At 42.0% G+C, this 23,765-nt stretch overlaps 1 protein-coding gene across 2 annotated transcripts; it reads right to left on the reverse strand.

Annotated features, from left to right (window-relative positions):
- Positions 1-187: 187 nt before the first annotated feature.
- LOC123054255 (uncharacterized protein At3g06530) lies at positions 188-14,375 on the reverse strand. 2 transcript variants are annotated; one of them, XM_044477985.1, is made up of 38 exons: positions 14,074-14,375; positions 13,465-13,678; positions 13,285-13,380; positions 13,080-13,197; positions 12,820-12,993; positions 12,460-12,630; positions 12,293-12,348; positions 12,106-12,195; positions 11,881-12,029; positions 11,653-11,735; positions 11,399-11,527; positions 11,172-11,246; positions 10,881-11,049; positions 10,441-10,580; positions 10,251-10,355; positions 9,861-10,041; positions 9,351-9,448; positions 9,110-9,259; positions 8,855-9,008; positions 8,357-8,514; positions 8,156-8,237; positions 7,899-8,067; positions 7,375-7,450; positions 7,005-7,175; positions 6,856-6,927; positions 6,646-6,750; positions 5,717-5,806; positions 5,115-5,314; positions 4,836-5,028; positions 4,626-4,736; positions 3,865-3,960; positions 3,356-3,769; positions 2,964-3,173; positions 2,204-2,881; positions 1,699-2,102; positions 1,280-1,523; positions 817-987; positions 188-639 (listed from the first exon to the last, which is right to left on the reverse strand). In XM_044477985.1, exons 1-38 carry the CDS (start codon positions 14,228-14,230, stop codon positions 409-411), a joined length of 6,384 nt encoding a protein of 2,127 aa, XP_044333920.1. In that variant the 5' UTR covers positions 14,231-14,375; the 3' UTR covers positions 188-408. The 2 variants fall into 2 exon arrangements, with proteins under 2 accessions (XP_044333920.1, XP_044333919.1); XM_044477984.1 differs by having other exon boundaries at positions 4,557-4,736.
- Between the last annotated feature and the right edge of the window lie 9,390 nt (positions 14,376-23,765).

Here is a 23,765-nt window from a genome sequence, read left to right on the forward strand (position 1 = left end):
TCCTGGCACGTGCTTTACCACCGTGCATGTTGCACAGTCCCTAAAGTCACTCTGCACCGCAGTACAGCCAACCAACTCTGACAGTGCATGACAGTTGAGCATACATACAGTGTAAACGACCAACAGTAGGAGCCCGATGTTCACACGTCGGTGTTTAGAATAAGCATTCAGTAGCAAGGCCCGGACAGAAGAATTAAATAGCTCACACATGTATAAACAACAAAATAGTTCAACTCGAAGCCATCCATCCTGTGTAGTTTACATACAACAAGCAAGATCAAAGCGATAGTTCAACTCGAAGCCATCCATCATGTGTAGTTTACGTACAAGAAGAAGCAAGATCAAAGCGACTACCAGCAGGGGCTGCGTATTAGTTCACTTCACTGGCGCGAGGACTCTGGGGAGAGATCACAGGTACTCCCGGAGGCTCTCGCCGCTGAGGGTCTCCATCTCTTTGAGTATCTCCTGGGACAGCGTTTTGACAGGAAGCTCGACGTCCTCGAGCAGTTCGCCCAGGAACGGGATGGTCTCCGGGACCAGAGCCACGTACTCCTCCTTCAGGTGTTGGACCATGTACCTCACCACCTTCAGGCCCAGCATCTTAGGGCGGACATTGTCACTCCTTGTCTGCATCAGCACCTGCAGTTTAACAATGACAAAATTAAGACAGTTAGCACCAGCAAGTCTTTGGTCTGGTCTCCGGTTAAAATATTGCTACGAGATTCGAGTGTATTATAAGAAATCACCAAATAGTTATCAATTAGTTCAGTTAGCTGCTACAATTCAAGAAGTACTCGTGTATTGCTTGGTTCCTACCTCATGGTTAAGAGGCTTCCACAGAACATCTGATCGCGCAGTCACTGCCATTTGTCCCAAGCATGAGACAAGAATTTCATCCACTTCCTCAACTGATGGAGCGTCTGGAACTGAATCAAGAGATTCAGGCGGTTCCGCAACAAACTGAGAAACAATGGGCTTCAAAAGAGTCTGCAGATAGCCAAGATATAAACAAAAAATGTCACAATCAAAATGAAAAGATTATCAGGAGCAGAGAAGGTAAACGGGCAAAGAATATAAGAAACATTTCCTGGTTATGCTACAAGCAACTTAAAGGATGCCCTTTCTACCACCTGATTATGACATCAAAACAAGGCAGAAGGACATTTGCCTAGCACATTATAATTTTTTGTTGGCTGGCAAAAGCATGCAAGATATGAAATTGATCTTGTGCGAACCTGTAGACAGTAGACCCATATATAAATAATACAAAGAAACTAACCTGGAAATTGGAGGAATCTAGGATCTTCTGATCATTGTCGTAAAGAAAGCACTTGTGCAATGATTTCAGTATCAGTGCTCTCAAGTTCCACAGCTTCTGTCCTGACAAACTATCCTTATATTTGACTATATCGTCTCCAAGTTTAGCCTTCTTCTTTCGCTTGGAACTGATCAAGACACCATCTTCTGATAGATATTGTACCGATCCCTCAAGTAGGTACTTGAAGTAAGGTGTAAACAAGGACCTTCATAGACAAATGATATAAACAAGATAAGAAGCAAATTCATATGCGCAAATTGAACAAACTAACATCAGGCAAATCATTGACACGGGTTTCAATATTTCCAGCAAAAGACGCAAGGTCTGAAAACCATTTATGTTGTTCGGTGATTTGCCAATACACAATGTGATAGGAATACCTGTGTTGTTCAGCGAGCTTGTTGACCAACTTGTAGAAAACAATTGCACAGTCCATACTTCTCTTTGATGTTGACTGATCAACTTCAGACTCTGCCCATTCAAGAGTACGAAGGAAAAGAGGCCTAAAAGTGGACTCGGTAAGCTTCATCGTAAGAGTGATAATGGTGTGGATAATACTTTGCTCAACTAAATTTATATTCTTCACGGAGTCCAGATTCTGACGACGGAGATCAAGAGCTTCCAAACAGTGTTCATATATTTTTGTATGGTAAGTTCCTACAGCCAGCCGATCCATTGTACCAACTACATTTGCAAGCATTTGGAACGACAATGACAGGCTTGCATCTCCACATTTGGTAGCACTAGAATACAAATTCAGTAAAGGTGGAAGAATAAGCCGAACCTGCAATACAAATATTTCCATTAGACTCGGAATATAAAGCACATTAATTGTCCATCATATCACTGAGAAAACAATACATGATATGTTTAGAAGGAACATACTGGAACTGTCTCGGTCAGTAGGCCCCGAACATCTGCTGCTTTTACATCCAACTTTGAATCAATTTGAGTAGCACATTCAGGATGCAATATCACGAGATCCAGTATTTCTTCCAAATATGGACTAACAAATTCCCCAAGCTTTTGCACAATCACCTGAATAGTTGTAAGTACGGATAGCAACATACTTACAGATTGGTTTGAAAGGCTGGCATCAGTTCTCGGAGAACCATGAGCATATTTTCCACTAGGGCAACATGACACTAGATGTGCTCTTTGCAGCATATTTTTCATGATAAGTGGAAGCTGAGGTAATGCTTTTGATCCTAGCACGTTAATCAGAGACCCTGCGGTATTTATTAACCCGGAAGAAGTGACAGAATCACCAGAGCTGATGTGACTAATGATTGTCGCAAGGCACTTGCTATATGCAGGATTTTCAGAGGGATATTCTTTCGCTAGTGTTTCGAGTGAAGAAATAGCAGCAATTTTCACAGATGTGTCCGACTCTCTATCAATCAACTCTAGAATCTTGTAGCACAGCTCGCTGAAATAAGGGCAAGAGCTCTTGTCCACTTGGAGTGCAGTAGACAGAGAGCTGCGCTTCAGTTTTCTTGCTTTCCTTTGCTTGTTCTGGACCATGTTATTCACCCTTGCAGTTTCACACAATATTCCAAGTGTCTGTTTACAAAGTACAGGGGCAGTCAAGTGGGGCAAAGTTGGCTTTAAAGAACATAATCAATGAACAGAACAACAAAGATACCTTTCTTTTCACAAGACCTTCTGGATGTTCTAACAACCGAGTAATTCCTTTGAAATATGTTGAAGCATGCATCCATCCCGTAATTATTTTCAGAACAGTATTTGAATTGTTCCTGACTTCCTTTAGAATATCACCAGAAATGTCCCCTTTTTTGTCTTTGACAGACACAGTGCACAAGACAACTTCCTCCATGAGTGTTCCAAGAGAATTCTACAACAGCCATGAATACGAATAAGGAATGGATAAATCAAGAATACGATTTTTTTAAGGCAAAACACTATTTGATAGAAATGCATAAAACAACAGGAGTTCTAACTGGAGCAGACAGAGCTAAAATAGGAATAACAACAACAGAAAAGCAACAAAGCCACAATTTCGACCAAATGAAATACCTGGATAGAATTAGCAGCTTCCTCAGCTTCAAGCTCAAATCTCAACTCTGTATCTTGCAGCTTAAGTAGAATAAACTGCAACGCCAAATGTAGCATAGGAAGTAAAACTTGTTTCTGATGCACCTTGATTTCTTGTAGTAGCTTACACAGACAAGGAAACCATAATTTATAGGAACATTGGCCCGTCATATTGACTGCCAGACCATATTCCCACTCCTGTGACATGGCACTCAAGGATAGGACACAATGACTCTTCTTGTGTTTCGAAAGAGAGTGTGAACCCCGCTCAATCAATGTGTACAATAGATACATGATCACGGTACTCAAACTATTTTCACCTAGGGTCCTCAAAAGGTACATCATGAGGGTCACACGCCTATGTTCGGCAACATCAGTCAAAGATTTAATGAATATCTGCAGAAACATAAATATGCATAATCCATTAAATATTGTTATATTCACAGGAAAATGTATAAGCCAACAGAGAACGTCAAAGAAAAATAGAGAACCTGAAGAAGCTTTTCTATACTTGTGGTCTTTGATAGCCAACATGGCACTAGTACAGATAATAAATCCTCCATAACATGTTGCGAGTGGCTATCCTCCTTCAAAATTGAAATGCAGAAAAAGGGTTAAGTGTGTATAGGACAAGCTAAGTGAGGGATAATGCAAAGAATATAAAACAACATTAACTTTCAGAAGCTTTTAAAAAAAAACAAGTATAAAGATCCTGTTTGATTCGCTTCAAAAAAATAAACAACCTACGCTAACATTTAGGGCCTCTTTTGATTCACAAGATTCCAAACATATGATAGCAATGTGACGCTCACTTGAATCTTAGAGTTAAATTTAAATAAAGTTTGTTTGGTTGCACCATAACAAAAACAATGTATTCTTTGAGGTTTGAGTCAATGGAAATTTTCCTACGAAATGTAGTGCAATGGAATCCTTGAAAGTACTCCTACATGATACAATCCTACAAACCAAATAACCCCCGTGGGGAAAATTCCTTCAAGCTGATAGGCTTACTAGTACGAATTGGTTAGCAAAAATTAAGGTGAACCCCCTCCGTCTCAAAATAAGTGTCTCAACATTAGTACAACTTTTGACGAAGGGAGTACAAACTAAAGAAATGCTTCAAGAAGGTCCATGGATAGCAAACTGCACTAGGCTCAGATTGCCCCCGGAAAATTGAACAAACCTGTTTCACTGCATCCCCAATAGCAACAAACAGATAAATAATATTTTCTGAAACCAGCTGTGGGAATGCCTTTGCTAAGGATGCAATCAACGACAATCCATGATTACGAGTTCCTACATCCTCCGTGGACCTTATGAAATTGATAAGGAGGTTTACATTTCCATTGTTGAGCAGATTATCCTGCAGAAACACAAATTTTCATGAAATAAAAAAAAACAGAAGTCCAAGTTTTTACAACATAGCAAGAGTAAGAGGTTATAAATCAGTCTAGTAGATTACTTGGTAGCCCGATTGTAGTGTATCAATGATATCTTTGAGTGTCAGCAGTACCAACTGCTGGGTTTCTTTTACAAAACTGGGTACATCAAGAGTTTCAGAAGAGCCTTTGTTATATTGACAAACTATCCCTGAAATCCATTGATCGGAAAGAAGCTTTGATAGAATCTGGCAAAGTGGTTGGAGTAAACATAGCCTGCATGAAAAATGACAGCATATTAGAATTGCATATCAGAACTATAGAACATAGATTTTTTGAAATTAAGTGTTATAGTGCCAGACCTTTCATTCACATTCTTCATAAGAAAAAGAATATCCAGAAGAGAAACGAGAATAGAAGACACAGGGTGTTCTCCAAAATACTCTTCAAAATGGTTATCACGGTTAAGATTCTCTGATCTCTTTATTCTCTTTGGATTTCCTCTCTCATCACCGTGCGCTACAACCAATTCAATAAATTTCACAAAAGTGGAGGCATGAACCTGTCATGAGTTGAATTAGAAATCAGCTAAAAATGATTAAAAGTGATACAAAAATTGTACAAACAGCATGCACGAAAATACATGCAAACACTTGGGAGAATTGTTAACAAATAGCAACTCTGAAAAGAATCCATTCAGGTGTACATAGTTACAAGCCTATGCTCATCTTAAGAAAAGGGAACAGAAGTACAACATTTGGAAAGGCAGTTTGGTGCTGAAAGAGTGACAACATCTGTGTTCAAGCAACCAGATTTAAATACGTTTTACACCGGATTTCAGAGCATTAGATAGATCTTTTTCGTACATTAATGGGTGTGTTTGGACCTCTGACACACTAATTTTGCTTGGCCAAAATAAGTGAATATGAATGAAATAAATAGAATACAGGATATGGATACAAACATTAATTCGCAGTAGAGCATCTCGTGTTGCATTTCGAATTTCCAAATTCTCAGCTCGAAACAGAGAAATAAGTAGCCCAAATACTTTATCCTGCAAAAGTGAGAATACATTCAAGTTTAGTTTATCTTAATACCACATGAAGGGAAAGACAATAATAGATCAGAGAGAAAGATATGGGCAGAAAGGAATTGAGATCAATCACATGCCAGAACAATACAAGCATGTGAAAGATGATCGTATATACAATCTGTGAACAAAACAAATGCCAAGAAAGATCATGTGACTAGTTAAATAAGAATGCTCTAGTACATGGTAACAGGCAGAAATAACTTGTTCAAGCACTGTCTGGAAGAATGGTAGTTCTCTTGGCAAATTTCCCAAACTAAATACCAAAATTTTACCAAGAAATACTCCCCTTCAAAACAGACCCCTAGTGTACTTGTTTACACAAGAAAATAAGATAGTTCAATGTAGAGAGCTTCAATCCAACACTTGGCAAACAATTTGCTGCCGCATTCAGCAGAAACCCAGGAAACATGATTACTGACTGTTACATCAGCACACCATGATTATTGTAGAGAACTTCTATTTAAGTTAATGTAGGAGCACAAGAAACCAATTTGGTTCACATCAATGATTGCACAGATTGGAAGACCATGAATTACTGCTAAAATACCATCTTTTTTGCAGAACTACAATGTACATGATGCCTATGTTGGTGTGCTCAATAAATGAAATTCCCGAAATTCCAGTACATGCTCAGATGGGTTGGGTAAATGTATAATCCCACCAACTAGGTCCAAGTCCATTCAATGTTGAATGTAAACTAGCCCATTCAATGTTGTCCCTATATTTCAACTTAAATGTGCGAATAACTGAAGTTTCACCAAGCGAACAATGGCATACAAAATTATAGGGCAAACATAAACCTTAGTATCGTTCTTCAAATTTTCAAAGAATACTGGTTGAAGATTTTGCAGGGCAGTTAGACATGGCATCACGGCAACAGGATCTTCGTGAGACAAACCATCAACCTGAAGTTGCATAATGTCAAAGTTAATCTCAGCAGATTTGCATAATGTCAAAGTTAATCTCAGCAGATATATTTGTAATTTTCACTTGATTGAAAGTTTGTTCACCTTTAAAGCTTTCAATACAGCCTCAAATGTCTCAGAACCAAAATTTGTTTGATCTTCCACTGCGAACAAAACCTACAGAATGATAGTAATTAACACACCCACAACAAATATGAACTAAGGCAGTCCTGCTGAACGGATGTATTTATTACCTCCAAAAGCAAGCACAATATTTGTGTTTCATGAGTAGTCAGGATCTGCTTAGAATCATGCCCACTTTGATGCTGACTACGACGGTCCAGAAGATACAAGAACAAAGATTTAACCTCTTCTGCCTTAAATAAAATGCTTCCTACTCCTTTCAGGGCTGACAGAACCATCAGCTGCAATAACATTATAATATCAACTGACATCCAAATCTAACAGAAGGGTTGTTCATATTTACTAGTTTTCAGCTTTTGTGTGGTATTGAGTGACAAGGATGATGTGAGTGAATATTATGGTGTGTGGGGTTTGATACTCTGTTGACATGTATGCCATATCAAGCTGGATCGATTTACCAACACTGCAGAAGAAACTAACCTTTCCATAAGGAGAGAGCTTCAAAGAAGAGTGCAAGATGAAATTAAGGATAGCATCTTTGGTCGGCTGATCAATTCTGAAAAAAGAGACACACGAGCTTATTACACATCCCTATCAAAATAGACACACGTGTGCTTCCATTAAATGCAATTAATTCTTGACGATAAACCTATGGTATGCTGTTATAAAAAATGTTACGTTCAAATCTTCAGAAAATCCTCGCATGTCCGCAGAATGCTACTATTTCTGGTTGCTCCACTTTCTTGTTACCACACTTACAGTACACACATCTGATTTGTCAAATCACATGCTTATGACCTGATCACTTCACCGTTTAAACAATCCCCCAGGTAATTCAAGCGAGGATACTATCTCAAGGTTGGTTTTAAGAATATACCCATGCCAAAGTTGATTACAGAAGAACATATGACCAATACATCTTTTTTAGAGATAATAGGAATTTCATGTGACGAGACAATGTACATTTAATAACATGTGAGATGTTCCACAAGAGATCAAATAACCTTTCATGAAGATTCTCAGGAACCATCAGATCTTGACTTGGGCTAAGCATTGATGAAATATAAGCAGGTAAAAATCTCGCATCTGAGGATATCATGGCCTTTTGGTTGGCCAATGACTCGAGGAAAACACCAAAGGCTGGAGATGACATGGGGAATTTGCCGTTGTTTCCTGTAGATTGTAATTAATGACCAAAAAGATCAGCATCAAATTTCCTCAAGTGGGAATTAAGAATGAAGAAAATATACGGCTAGCATACCATTTTTGGACACCGAAGTGCTCAAGCGCTGCCACACCAAAGACAGGCCCTCGATAAATTTCATAGCAGAGGACCTTACATCCTACAATATGAGTAACGAACTTGCTCAATACAATAACCAAGAGAACTCTAGTCAACACAAAAAGGAACTAGCTCACAGATTGTGATGCGATAGAGAAAACGTAACAGAACACTGTGTACCTTATTTTCGTGGGAAAGAGGGACAATAAGAGAAGGGAACAAACGTAGAAGCTGCATACACAAGCTCTCATCCATACTACTACTTTCAGATAAAGCACACGTTGAACAAATTGACGCAAGCACAAGAAGACTCTCTGCTTGAACTCCAGCAGACAAACCTACATCAAAATTTAAAAAATATCATAAACAGTGCAGAGAAAGAGATATGAGTGTGCAATCAAACAACAATCTAACTAGTAAGAAGAGAAATGAGTGTGCAATCAAACAACAATCTAACTAGTAAGTAACCATTAAAGGAAAAACAGGAACATGAATAAACCAACCGAAGTGAGCTAATTATGCAATGTCAAAGAAACTAGGCACTAAAATACAAGTTTAGTAAAAGCAAATATTAGGCAACAGAAAATACCAGAATAAAATGTTGTCTAAACTTTATATCATATGTTTAGCTCTTGTACAGTAACAGGATAACCTAAAAATAGAAATTAGTGTAGCAACCTTCATCCACAAGGTACTTTGAGATAAATTGAATAGGTGCTCCTGTGCAGTTAGCCACCAGATACTGTAGGTGCTTCTGAAAGATATTGTTGTCAGGTGATGTGATGAAATACATAAACAAATCATCAAGCGCTGTATTTTCACCAGCATCAATCTGCATACACCACAAAGTGAGAACAGAACATGAGATACTCTCAGAAGTCACAACAAGGAAAACAGATACAGATTTATTCATTTTGGTAAGCAGTAACACACCATAGAATTCTGCTTAACATAGGAAGACTGGACCCTTAGCAGACCCCAAAATATGCAGACAAGAATTCTAGCATTCAATGCATCTGTGTCATTATTGAAAATATGCTTCACTAGCTCCGTAATGCACTTCTCAAGGTTGTCAATGCTGATCTGCGTGATGTAAAACAAAACGTATGGCATGTAAATATTGGGTAAATCATCCACAAATGGAATAAACAATAGTAGAGTAAAGCAGTAACACCTCATCACCAATACAATCGCCTTTTGGCTGTATGTGAGACCATTCATTCTTCAGAGCTGGCAAACAAACTTGGCACAGATTCACCTGCTTATCCAAAACTGGAGGGCGAGAAGAAAATAAGTAATTGGTGTGCGCACGTGTGTGTGACAGAAGATTCAGACATAAAATTTAATTTCAGAAAGAAGTCAGACTGCATCCAACTATCACTTCGAAGAATGCTAATAACTAGCTTGACAAGCAAGAACAACATGAGTATATAGGGCAGTTTATTTGAATACCGCAATAATACTCAATAAATACTACTCCCTCCGTCCCAAAAACAACTATGACTAGTACAAAGTTGAGTCACTTATTCTGGGACGGAGGGAGTAACATTCTTAGCAAAAACAACTATGACTAGTACAAAGTTGAGTCACTTATTTTGGGACGGAGGGAGTAACATTCTTAGTAAAACAACTATGACAAGTCCTAACAGAAATGATAAGAGCAAAGCTGCGAAGATGTATATACCTTCAGTAGGAATAAGCAGAGCTTGCAATACTATGAGTAAGAACAGAGTTCTAGAAAAGCTACTTCGGTTTCCACAGTCAGCCAACCACTCCACATGTTTATTTGGGTTTGATAGAAAAGTTTCAGCAAAAGCTTGGATGTTCTTCATGTTAATGGAGGCTATAGATTCCAAAGGCACGTTCTGCAATGACATAATAAGATATATAGTTATATGAAAAATAGAACGAATGTAGCATGTCCCAATAGCAATATCTACAGAAAAATATGTTTGTTATTTCATACATGCTTTACATATCTAGCCATTTGACTGCAAAGAGCTGAAGATGTGGAAATGGATATATAAAGAGTAAGAATCTATCATGACATATCAGGACAGGTAAGAAATCTCACCTTCACTTCAGGAGCAGTGAGCTCATAAACAAGAGGACTACTTGCATAGAAATCCCATTGTATTTTCTTAGCTAGCTCCAAGGCCTTCAAGTTTACCTTCAAGGTCTGCATCCATTTAAACATTCAAAATGAGGAATATGTGCAAGAAAATAAATGGTGCAAGCAAACAGTAGAAGATTAAAAAGCTGACCTTTGGGTGAACAATAAGAAGACCAAATACTACTGTAGCGATGTCCTTGGCATGTTCCATGTGATGCACCTGATATTCCATAACCATCTTTTCCAAACATGAAACAGCAACATCACAAGCCTTTGATGCTTTTGAACCACCTAGAGTACCATAGAACAAATAGTATTGTCACTTACTGACTAGTAACTCCTATGGATATAGTATCGAGCATTAGCAACAAGAGGAGGGAAACAGTAAACCCAGTTCCTTAATATTCCTTGATTTTGTATGCTGGACTGAATTACAAACAATGTTGACTGTATTTTTCTAAACCTAATTTTTAAATCATACTAACAACCTCATGCGTAAATGGAAGTTCTAGCAGCTAAGCTACACAACAAATTTCTGCACGAGATAATAAAACAAACTCATCAAGAGGCCAACAAATGAACATTGCCCACCTTTGTGAATGATGTCGGTGCATTTCACGAGCAAATCATCGTATGCTTTTAGAAGGCCACGAGGACTGGAGATAGCAGCTAGTCCTTCTATGGATAAGGCAGCTTGAACAACACTTAGATCATCATCATACAAACTGCGTATTATTGCATCTTGCATATTTATAAACTTCTGCAGGAAAACATAAATAACACAAGCCAGCAGGTCAACACTTGAGGGAAGTAATAACTTCAAATAGAACGAGTATCATGTACTGCACCAGATACATTTGCAAAAAAGGATGCAAACATTACCTGTGGATTTGCAGTATTTTTCTTTAAAATATCGGACTTGGCAATTTTTGAGAGAGCAGATTGACGGACCACAGCCTGCATGATGAACAAAGTTAGTAGTGCAGAGAAGGGAACAAACTAATTCCCAAAAGATGGTACGTAAATTATGTGGCATTCAATTCATCAAATATGACATAAACAAAGGTTAGCAGCTCTACAAATTTGCATAAAATAAATCCATATCAGACCTTTGGGTGATCCAGACTGAACCAGATGTTAGCATCAGAAATTTCAGATGGCATGCTCTTGCTTTCATCAAACACTAAGCTGAGCAACTTGGAAGTAGAATCCCCTTTTACTGAGTTAATTTCAGATTCCTGGCAGAATGATGTTCTAGATCAATGACTTCCAAATTTGAAATGAAGAACATTCATAATGAAATAGAGCAGAATAAAAAAACAACTAGGAAATATATGAAGCTGGATAAGCAACAAATTTATACCTCAAGAAATTTACGGATAGCATCACGTAGCTCACATGAATACTTTTTTTCAATTGCAGCGAAGATCTTCTTTGCCCATATACCTGAGGATTATAAAGATAGAACATTGGTAGGGGAAGATGATCTCTCATAATGAAGCACTACTGAGAGTACAATACACACACACACACATCAACGTATGGATAATTGATCAGTTTAAAACAGAATTGCAAGAAATACAATAACTACCTGTGCGGTTTATATCTGGATTGTCGGTGACCCGTGATGCCTTGATACAGTTTCCAAGAACCTTCCGCACAATCCTTTCAACAAAGTTCTTGATAGGTAGAGTCTCCATGGTTTCAATAAGGTGCACGTGGCAGGATTCATCACTAGTACTGTTCACATGTTTCCAGAGTCATGGAATGAAAGTAATATACAAAAATAATCACAGTTATCACATGAGCAAATTACCTGCAGTCAACCAGTGATTCAACATAAAGCCTAACAAAATTCTCAATGTTGAACTCACTTGATAATACAGAAAGGACGCCAGAAAAATCCCTGTAAACAAATTGCCATCAAATAACCAATGCCTAATGCTAAGAAGAAACCGAATATATAGGCCATCTGGTAAACCGAAGCCACAAGCAAGCCTTACCTGATGTCTTTTAGAATCATCAATGGCTTCTTACGGAATTCTTGGACAGACTGTGACTGCAACATTAACAGAAAACCTTTATATCATTGATGCATCGAGTTTAATACTTAATATACAGAAGCACATTTTATGGGGGACTTGTGACAAGAAAGTTGTCATGGACCAACCTGAACTAGACTTATAATAGCCATTACTGTAACACGAAGCCACGGTAAATCAACCGACTCCAATGCATCATGCTGTGCAGCCCTTGCAACAAAGATAATTAAGTCTTGAACAAGTTTTGGTGCCAGTGTTGCTCGTGTTGCCAGTACTCCAACAATCATCAGAGCGCCAGCCTGGTTATAAAAGAACCCATCACAATGATATAGCTTAAAGAGCATAAGGTGGATTTCAGAAAATATAAAAAATTAGTATGCAGACTTCATTTTTATTTAGCATTGTAATCGTAATGAATAGCTAAACAAACATTGAGATGTCAATTTTGCATAAATGGATAACATAAGTTACACATCTTTCAAGCCAACCTTATAATCTCGATCTGCCCCAATATCAGGATTAAGGGAGTCGAACACATATCCCACCACCCTCTGCACTATATTTGAATCAAGCTTGGGGATAGCTCCCAAGCACTCCACAATTACTGCAGTGCAAAAGCACACCACTGTCCTTGAATGAAGGAAACCCTTTTTTGGTGCCGCCTGGTAATGGATAAAAACATCAAGCACAAACCTTCAAAAGCAATGGATAATCCTACTACAACAAAAAATAAGGCAGCCCAACTTACATAGTTGGAAAAGGTCTCCAGCAAAGAAGTATCACGGATGCACTGCTGTACTAGAACACTCCTGGGCGGGGGTGCACCCGAGGATTTCACACCATCAAGAAAGGTCCACTTACTATTCCTGAACGCACAAAATCAACCAAGCACTGAGTGAATTGAAAAGATGAAGGGAACAAACCAAGCATAAACCAGGACCTCTGACACTCACCCTAAGTTGACCAACTGCACAATCCGAACAAACGCATGTGTATCATGGTACGGCAATGCACACAGCAGCAACTCATCCACGTTGTAGACATGCACCCTGCATGAACATTTCCGTCAGATACAGAAGAACGGGCTAGAGCTCGCGGGGAGGGATGAATTGTAGCTAAAGGTTGGTACATACAGGTATCGGCGGATAAGGTACTCGAGCGTCTTGAGGGCAGCTGGAAGCTGCAGATAGCCAGCTAGAAGGCGGAGGTAGGAGGAGATGGACTTGTTTAGCTTGTCATTTTCCTTTTGAGTTTGCTGCTCACGGTTGACCTCAAGGCTAGTCTGGCTGAATAGCGTGCTACTGTACCTCGCAAACCTCTCGTCCACACCAGTAAGATGCTCCAAACCTACATATCACAATTCGAGTCAATTACTGCAAGGGAACATAAACGTGTGTGCAAGTCCTCCATATGCGAAACTAGCGTAGCTTGATGTGAAAGTTAGAAGAATTCTGAAAATTTTCAGGAGTAGCTCTGATGTACATAGTGCAGTGCAGTGTACTCTATCAGCTGACGAATCACGGATAAATTCCTAGGGGCTAGGGTGACCATGGGGCAATTATTTGGAATAACCAAGGAGCCTAACGACCATATCGAAAAATGGTTGGTAATACGCGCTTGAACTAGCGAACAAATATACCAAGGTAGTGTTGTTCAAGTGAACAGGGAGCTACGGAAACATGATGTCAAAGGAACAGTATGCTTAGATCGATAGAGGTGTTCGTCGGGTGAGGGGTGGGCACCAGAGAGGGCGATGGGGAGGATGGCGCGGAGGTCGATGTCGGCGGCCTCCTTGGCGTCGAAGAGCACGGACGGCCGGGTGATGGGCCGGCGAGTCGACTCCGGCGTGGAGCCGAGGGCCGACTTGATGGCCTGCAGCTGCGACGCGATCGAAGCCATCGCCTGCGGTATGGGGGTGGCGTCGCGGTCGCCGCCGCCGCCGCCGCCGCTAAACCCTAATAAAACCCTGCGCGGCGGGAGGGGAGAGGAGAGGAGAGGCGGCGCCGAGCAGGTTGGGGAGGGAGGGATGTACGCAGCACTCAGCAACGAAGCGGTCGGTTTTGTGGTGGTGCGCAAAGCGAGAAGGTCATGGGCCGGGTCACGCCGTCACGGAGGAAGCCCATCTCAATGCCGTCCGCGAGGCCCGGTTAGCTTTATTTTTATTTTTTTGAGCAAAGGCAGCTGTTCCCGGCATTTTCTCAAAAAAAAAAACTGTTCCCACTTGGCCACTTCCCAGCATTTGCTCAAAAAAAAAACTGTTCCCAGCAGCGGGCAAAAAAATCTAATTAAATCGGTATGGCAAGCTGTTCCGGTTTTCTCAATGTCATGCTTTAAGTTGCCAAGGGTTCTGTGTGAAAAAAATGGATAAGCTTATTTGTCAGTTCTTCTGGGGAAACAGAGAGGGGTAGAGAAAACCACATTGGGTTTCTTGGAGATCTATGACTCAACCGAAGAAATGTGGCGGCTTGGGGTTTAGGGACCTCGAGCTCTTGAACTTAGCTTTGTTGGCTCAGCAATCATGGCGCCTTCTCACCGTGCTTGAATCTCTTTGTGCCCGGTTGCTCAAGGCCGTCTGCTGTCCAAGTGTTGACATTCTCAATGCCGACCTAGGGTCTCACCCATTTCAAGTGTGGAGGTCTATCTTGGAGGGTAGAGATGCACTCTTACATGGCTTCATTGGGCGCATCGGTGACGGCACAACCACGAGGGTATGAACGAAAAACTGGATCCTGAGAGACGCATCGATGAGACTAGTTGCTTGTCTGGCTAGCGATCCTCCTATATTTATCAGTGACCTGATTGACAACACTTCGGCTGTGTGGAGAGATAATAAGTTGCAACATATTTTCTCCCCTACAATGCTCAGGCGATAAAGAACACTCCCCTTTGCACAACTCCATTGACTGATTTCTGGGCATGGCAATTTGAAAAGAAAGCATAGTTTTCTGGTAGATCGACATACTGCATGTTGGTCAGTATAAGAAAATGTAGGGGTGATTTGTTGGGTCAGAGAGGAGCTACTTCTAGTGGCGTGGCATAAGAGAATAGTTGGAAATCTTTATGGAACACCCAGGCTCTCTGTAACTTCAGAGCCTTATTTTGGAGGATGGCAAAACACTCACTTCCGTCAAAGGATGTGTGTCACCATAGGAAGATGTGCGACACGGATATTTGCCAAATTTGTGGTGGTGCTGATTCTTGGAGGCATTCTTTGATAGACTGCACTGTTGTGTGATGTGTTTATGTGTTGGGCGACAAAGAATTGATTGGGCACATTTGTTGAGTCACATGAACCCAATGTGAAGCTTTGGCTCTTTAACATGATGGAATCGTTATGGCATGCGGACTTCGTGAAGATGACCGTGACCCTTTGGGCAGTGTGGACATCACGAAGAAAAGCAATGCATGAGGCCAGTTACCAAAGTCCGACGTCGACTCGCCTCTTCATAGAAAGATTCATCAGTGAGTTGGATAGCCCAAAAAGGATCACCAGTACCGCCATGCCGGGGAGACGCGCTCATGCAACACATCAAATGCTTGGAAGCCTCTTCCGAACGACCACACAAAGATTTATGTAGATGGTGGACTATTTCACGATGGTTGTGTGGGTGCAGCTGCGGCAGTGTGCAGAGATGAACAAGATAATTACCTCATATCTTCTGCGGTCATTCTACCAAGAGTGAATAATCCAACAAGCCTTGAAGCCATAGCATGTCCTGAGGCCTTGACACTAGCCGTTTATTTCTCTTTGAGTCATCTCGTGATTGTGTGCGATTGCAAACTAATTGTGGACGATATCAAAAAATGGCTAGGAGGCCCGCATGTCACAATTGTGAAGGAGATAGATATGAGGAGATCAAGTTTTGTTAGTTGTGATTTTATGTTCGAAGGCCGAGTTTCGAATCCGGAGGCACACAATCTTGTAAAATTTTATGTTTTGCTTCCTCGGGGTCGCCACTTGTGGCTTCTACATCCACATGACCCCTTTGTATCCGTATGAATTTTGTTTCAAATTAATAAAGTGCGAGGATCAAGGATGAAAAAAGCGGTAGGTATAAGCGAGGCGGTTGGCCTTCGTTGTGCTTAAGCGTCCTGGGCACGGTCTAGGCGATAATACAGTTTTTACTATCAGAGTGTGTATGAGGTTTATATGGATATCAAAATTAATTTAGGGCATAAATAAGTTAACTACCAACAAATACAATTGAAATATGATCCATTTGACATATCGATGCATACAATTCATTGCTTGCCCTGCTTAGGCTTACACTTAGGGCATCTTCAACGCCATGCACCAAAATAGATGCTAGGGTAGAATCCTGGTGTTATATGGGGCGCAGACGAAAAAACTGGCACCAAGCACTTACGCCTTGCCAGTTCAGTTAACACGCCCAATTAGTGTCCGCCCGTTAGAACTAAAGCGCTTAGGTACTTTTTCAAATTTTAATATTTAGTCTTTTCATCATGACACCTATGTAAACACCCATCACTAAAGATGTCCTTAGGGCATGGCCAATTAATGCATAACCCTAGAATGATGTCTCGTATGCCATGTAGGATCGGATGTCAAGAAAAATAGATTCGGACGAGGAAGTGGGATCCTCTGCAGAAGGCGGGTGTTTGAAGAGAAAAAATATGATCCGGTGTAAAAGGTTAAAAAGGTTTAAGTTGAGAGTAGAGATGCATGTAGAAAGTCTTTATTTTCAATTCATTGATGAGGCCCACTAGTAGTAGCTTGGGTTGGGGAGGAAAGAATCGATGTAATTGCCTTAGTCTACTTTTTCTCATGGGGCATATGTATCCACATGCCATCATAGTTCATACCCTTAAGTTGAGGCGTTTGGCCATCACCTAGCGCCTAAGCATGCCTAAGCGCTTGTTAGAGCAACTCCAACGTGCCGACCCAAACGGACGGTGATTTTGTCCGCTTTTTGTCCGTTTGGGTCAGTCGTCCGCTCGACGTTTGCCCTGTTTTCCTTTTGGGTCGGCAGTGCGCCCAACGCAAGTGGCCCATTTCATGTCCGTCTACAAATTTAATAGGCCGCGACCATAGATCATGCCAGCGGTCTGCCGCCGCCCAAAGTTCATGCCGGCGCCATGCCAGCCTCCAAAAAAACCATCGCACAGTCTTGCTGGCGCGTTTGCCAGCGGCCGGTGCACATGCCAACACACAAAAAGTCAGAAGTTCAACCACGCCATTTCGACCGTGGTTGCTGGCATACAAAAAAGGATGGCGCATGCCACCATAGATCACTTGTCATCAAACTTGAGCATGTCGGCCTGCATCTTCTCGAACCATGGCCTCTTCCTTGGCGACACGGTGTTGAGGTCCACCTTCATGATCTCCACCCCGTCATCATCTCTACTACTATTAAACAAGAAAAAATATTCATCGCTAAACGCACCCAGCCTAATCTACACATAACATCCCCAGCCAATTACAACTCCACGATCAGAATCACTTAATTACATCTAACCGTCCAGATTACACTAATTGTCAGCGGTGAGTGCGTTTACCAATTTCGCCTGAGGGACGATACTCTGCCAAAACCCACGTCCTCCCACGCCCGCACAAGTAGTACACACATAGAAGGAAACAAAAGGCACAATCATAAAGGGAAACGACGCGTCCGGTCTGCATGGATTGTTCAACTACACATAAAGAAATAAGCTAAATTAGCGGCAAGAAATTCAATTTGCCCCCACGCCGTTCAGCGTTGCCGTCCAGGCGTCCAGCTTGGTATGCGCCATCGCTAGCCTGCGCAGACGGCGAGGCACCCGACGATGGCCGCCACGGCCACAACAACGAGCTCTTCGCCAGCATAGTTGCAGGCTCTTCTCTTCGCCAACACGATTTGTGAGGCTTTTAGACGCCGCCTCCGCCCAGACTTCACGAGGCATTAAGACGCCACCGCCCAGTCTGTCCCATCGCCGCACTGCGCATACGACCACAACAGCGCCGACAAAGTCTGCCCCATCACCGCACTGCGCATACGCCGACGACAACACCGACGAACTGCTCCGCAGGTGCATGCTCTTTTGCCAACATTGATTGCCTTGATTGATCCTGTTGGCATTCATGAATTTATCAAAAAAAAGTACTCCCTCTGTAAATTAATATAAAAGCATTTAGATCACTAAAATAGTGATCTAAACGCTCTTACATTAGTTTACAGAGGGAGTACTTCACATGGAAAATGTAGGAAGTGTAACAGGATGAGTCTTATGGCATGAGCATATGCTAGCATGATCATGTACGTACCTGACCTAAACCTGAAATCGTACCATGAAGCCTTGGCAAGTGAGCATGCTACTCACCTCACCTAAAAGCCTCACCAAGATGCATATGGTTCACCAAATGCTCAGTTAGAAGTAATATGAACACAACAAAAGTCACACTCTGAAAGTGATCTAGATCCTGTTACATTATGCCAGCTACATTACAGCAAATTAAATTCATTTTGCTAGCAGACCTAGATTAATAGTATTACAAACTACTGTATATCTGTAGCATTATGCCAAGTATATTATTGCAACTTGAATTCATTTGGGTAGCAGACCTAGATGAATAGTATTACAAACTACTACATCCAAGTATATTAATGGAAACTGAATTCAGTTGGGTAGCAGAGACGCCACAAGAAAGCTCTGAAGGTAAACGGTGGGTGGGAGTCGAACATAAAACTCTACACTGTTGAAGGACTCCGTATGGCCCCTACCACTCCCAACGGGACGTGCTGTTGGGGAACGCAGTAATTTTAAAATTTTCCTACGCACATGCAAGATCCATCTAGGTGATGCATAACAACGAGAGGGGAGAGTGTTGTCTACGTACCCTCATAGACCGTAAGCGGAAGCGTTATGACAACACGGTTGATGTAGTCGTACGTCTTCACCATCCGACTGATCCTAGCACCGAAGGTACGGCACCTCCGCGATCTGCACACGTTCAGCTCGGTGACGTCCCGCGAACTCTAGATCCAGCTGAGGTCGAGGAAGAGTTTTGTCAGCACGACGGCGTGATGACGGTGATGACGAAGCTACCGGCGCAGGGCTTCGCCTAAGCACTGCAACGATATGACCGAGGTGGAATATGGTGGAGGGGGCACCGCACACGGCTAAACAATCAACTTGTGTGTATTCTAGGGTGCCCCCTGCCCCCGTATATAAAGGAGCAAGGGGGAGGCCGGCCGACCCTCCTTGGCGCGCCCCCAAGAGGGGAATCCTACTAGGACTCCAAGTCCTAGTAGGTTTCCACCAAAAGGGAGAGAGGGGAAGGAAGGAGAGGGAGAGGGAGAAGGAAAGGGGGCGCCCCCTTCCTAGTCCAATTCGGACTCAAGGGGGAGGGGGCGCGCGGCCTGCCCTGGCCGCCCCTCTCTCTCTCCACTAAGGCCCATCTAGGCCCATTAGTTCCCCCGGGGGTTCCGATAACCCTCCGGCACTCCGGTTTTATCCGAAACTTCTCCGGAACACTTCCGGTGTCCGAATATAGTCTCCAATATATCAATCTTTATGTCTCGACCATTTCGAGACTCCTCGTCATGTCCGTGATCATATCCGGGACTCCGAACAACCTTCGGTACATCAAAACACATAAACTCATAATACCGATCGTCACCGAACGTTAAGCGTGCGGACCCTACGGGTTCGAGAACTATGTAGACATGACCGAGACTTATCTCCGGTCAATAACCAATAGTGGAACCTGGATGCTCATATTGGTTCCTACATATTCTACGAAGATCTTTACCGGTCAAACCGCATAACAACATACGTTGTTCCCTTTGTCATCGGTATGTTACTTGCCCGAGATTTGATCGTCGGTATCTCAATACCTAGTTCAATTTTGTTATCGGCAAGTCTCTTTACTCGTTCCGTAATGCATCATCCTGTAACTAACTCATTAGTCACATTGCTTGCAAGGCTTATAGTGATGTGCATTACCGAGAGGGCCTAGAGATACCTCTCCAACAATCGGAGTGACAAATCCTAATCTCGATCTATGCCAACTCAACAAACAGCATAGGAGACACCTGTAGAGCATCTTTATAATCACCCAGTTACGTTGTGACGTTTGATAGCACACTAAGTGTTCCTCCGGTATTCGGGGGTTGTATAATCTCATAGTTATAGGAACATGTATAAGTCATGAAGAAAGCAATAGCAATAAACTAAACGATCATTATGCTAAGCTAACGGATGGGTCTTGTCCATCACATCATTCTCTAATGATGTGATCTCGTTCATCAAATGACAACACATGTCTATGGTCAGGAAACATCTTTGATTAACGAGCTAGTCAAGTAGAGGCATACTAGGGACACTCTGGGCGTGTTCTGAAACTCTCTAGCTTCTCAAAACTCCACAAATCCAGCTTCTTGAGCTAGCTCCTCACTTCACCTGGCTATTTCGATGCGTTCGGCTCGCTTGACAGCTTCTCCCAGCACATGTTACAGTAGCATCACCATGACTGCCATAGGGAAGGAGCAAAGACAAACTCACCTTGGATTGGGGAGAGGGGCGAGGGCGAGGAGGCTGGCTCAGAGGAGGACATGGTGACACCGGCATCAATGGCATCAAGGTGGGCATCTCCTGCTGGTGGGGTTGCTGCTCCTGGCTGGCGGCGGGGAAGTGCTCCTTCGGGACGGGATCCGGCGGGAACGGGGCTGGACTGGTCGGATCTACCGGCAGAGAGGCTCGCCGACCGGCGAGGGGGTGGAATCAGGCGCGGCGGCGGCCACCGGCGGCGCTGGTGAGGTTACGAGGGGATGAGATGTCGAGGGAAGAGGGGTTGCTGCGTATAGATTCGGGGAACAGGCGTCAAATACGAGTGGTGCGAAATGTTTTTTTACTTGGCGGTGGCATCCTCTAGTAATTACGTCGAACTCCTCGCTTCTGCGTTTTTGAAGCTGGGCTTGAGCTGCTCCAACTTTTTGCACTAGAGGAACGCAGTGCTTCGAGAAGCCCACTCCGCGGAGGTAATCCGTTCGGTCCAGCTCCACGCGTGGACTTGGAGAAGCACGGAGCGGGATGAGTTCCGAACGAGCCCTCTGTTTGTCTATGTATTCACACATGTACTAAGTTTCCGGTTAATACAATTCTAGCATGAATAATAAACATTTATCATGATATAAGGAAATATAAATAACAACTTTATTATTGCCTCTAGGGCATATTTCCTTCAGTCTCCCACTTGCACTAGAGTCAATAATCTAGTTCACATCGTCATGTGATTTAACACCAATAGTTCACATCTTTATGTGATTAGTTCACATCTCTGTGTGACTAACCCCCAAAGGGTTTACTAGAGTCAATAATCTAGTTCACATCGCTATGTGATTAACACTCAAAGAGTACTAAGGTGTGATCATCTTTTGCTTGTGAGAGAAGTTTAGTCAACGGGTTTGCCACATTCAGAGCCGTATGTATTTTGCAAATTTTCTATGTCTACAATGCTCTGCACGGAGCTACTCTAGCTAATTTGTCCCACTTTCAATATGTATCCAGATTGAGACTCAGAGTCATCCGGATCGGTGTAAAAGCTTGCATCGGCGTAACTCTTTACGACGAACTCTTTATCACCTCCATAACCGAGAAATATCTCCTTAGGACCGCTGTCCAGTGATCCACTCCTGGATCACTATTGTACCCTCTTGCCAAACTCATGTGAGGTACACAATAGGTCTGGTACACAACATAGCATACTTTATAGAACCTATGACTGAGGCATAGGGAATGACTTTTCATTCTCTTTCTATTTTCTGCCGTGGTCGGGTTTTGAGTCTTTACTCAACTTCACACCTTGCAACACAGGCAAGAACTCCTTCTTTGACTGTTCCATTTTGAACTACTTCAAAATCTTGTCAAGGTATGTACTCATTGAAAAAACTTATCAAGCTTATATCTCTATAGATCTTGATGCTCAATATGTAAGCAGCTTCACCGAGGTCTTTCTTTGAATAACTCCTTTCAAACACTCCTTTATGCTTTCCAGAAAATTCTACATCATTTTCGATCAACAATATGTCATTCACATATACTTATCAGAAAGGCTATAGTGCTCCCACTCACTTTCTTGTAAATACAGGCTTCACCGCAAGTCTGCATAAAACTATATGCTTTGATCAACTCATCAAAGCGTATATTCCAACTCCGAGATGCTTGCACCAGTCCATAGATGGATCGCTGGAGCTTGCACACTTTGTTAGCACCTTTAGGATTGACAAAACCTTCTCGTTGCATCATATAAAACTCTTCTTTAAGGAATCCATTAAGGAATGCAGTTTTGACATCCATTGCCAGATTTCATAAAATGTGGCAATTGCTAACATGATTCGGACAGACTTAAGCATCGCTACGAGTGAGGAAATCTTATCGTAGTCAACACCTTGAACTTGTCGAAAACCTTTTTCGATAATTCAAGGTTTGTAGATAGTAACACTACTATCAGCGTCCGTCTTCCTCTTGAAGATCCATTTAATCTCAATGGCTCGCCAACCATCGGGGAAGTCAATCAAAGTCCACACTTTGTTCTCATACATGGATCCCATCTTAGATTTCATGGCCTCAAGCCATTTCGCGGAATCTGGGCTCATCATCGCTTCCTCATAGTTCGTAGGTTCGTCATGGTCAAGTAACATGACCTCCAGAACAGGATTACCGTACCACTCTAGTGCGGATCTTACTCTGGTTGACCTACGAGGTTCGGTAGTAACTTGATCAGAAGTCTCATGATCATCATGATTAGCTTCCTCACTTACTAGTGTAGGAATCACTGGAACTGATTTTTGTGATGAACTACTTTCCAATAAGGGAGCAGGTACAATTACCTCATCAAGTTCTACTTTCCTCCCACTCACTTCTTTCGAGAGAAACTCCTTCTCTAGAAATGATCCATTCTTAGCAACGAATATCTTGCCTTTGAATATGTGATAGAAGGTGTACCCAACAATCTCCTTTGGGTATCCTATGAAGACACGTTTCTCCGATTTGGGTTCGAGCTTATCAGGTTGAAACTTTTTCACATAAGTATCGCAATCCCAAACTTTAAGAAACGACAACTTAGGTTTCTTGCTAAACCACAGTTCATACGGTGTCATCTCAATAGATTAGATGGTGCCCTATTTAACGTGAATGCAGCTGTTTCTAATGCATAACCCCAAAACGATAGTGGTAAATCGGTAAGAGACATCATAGATCGCACCATATCTAATATAAGTACGGTCACGATGTTCGGACACACCATTACACTGTGGTGTTCCAGGTGGCGTGAGTTGTGAAACTATTCCACATTGTTTTAAATGAAGACCAAACTCGTAAGTCAAATATTCGCCTCCGCGATCAGATCGTAGAAACTTTATTTTCTTATCATGATGACTTTCCACTTCACTCTGAAATTCTTTGAACTTTTCAAATGTTTCAGACTTATGTTTCA

This window comes from Triticum aestivum, chromosome 2D (assembly GCF_018294505.1).
Source record: "Triticum aestivum cultivar Chinese Spring chromosome 2D, IWGSC CS RefSeq v2.1, whole genome shotgun sequence".
NCBI lineage: Eukaryota > Viridiplantae > Streptophyta > Magnoliopsida > Poales > Poaceae > Triticum > Triticum aestivum.

What these genes read in the sequence shown, in the direction of transcription:
- LOC123054255 (XM_044477984.1), bottom strand. Translation starts at nt 14,230, where the DNA reads ATGGCTTCGATCGCGTCGCAGCTGCAGGCCATCAAGTCGGCCCTCGGC. An exon ending in TGGAGACCTTTTCCAACTAT is followed by an intron (nt 12,994 to 13,079) that starts GTAAGTTGGGCT and finishes ATCCATTACCAG; the next exon opens with GCGGCACCAAAAAAGGGTTT. An exon ending in TTCTTATTGTTCACCCAAAG is followed by an intron (nt 10,356 to 10,440) that starts GTCAGCTTTTTA and finishes AAATGGATGCAG; the next exon opens with ACCTTGAAGGTAAACTTGAA.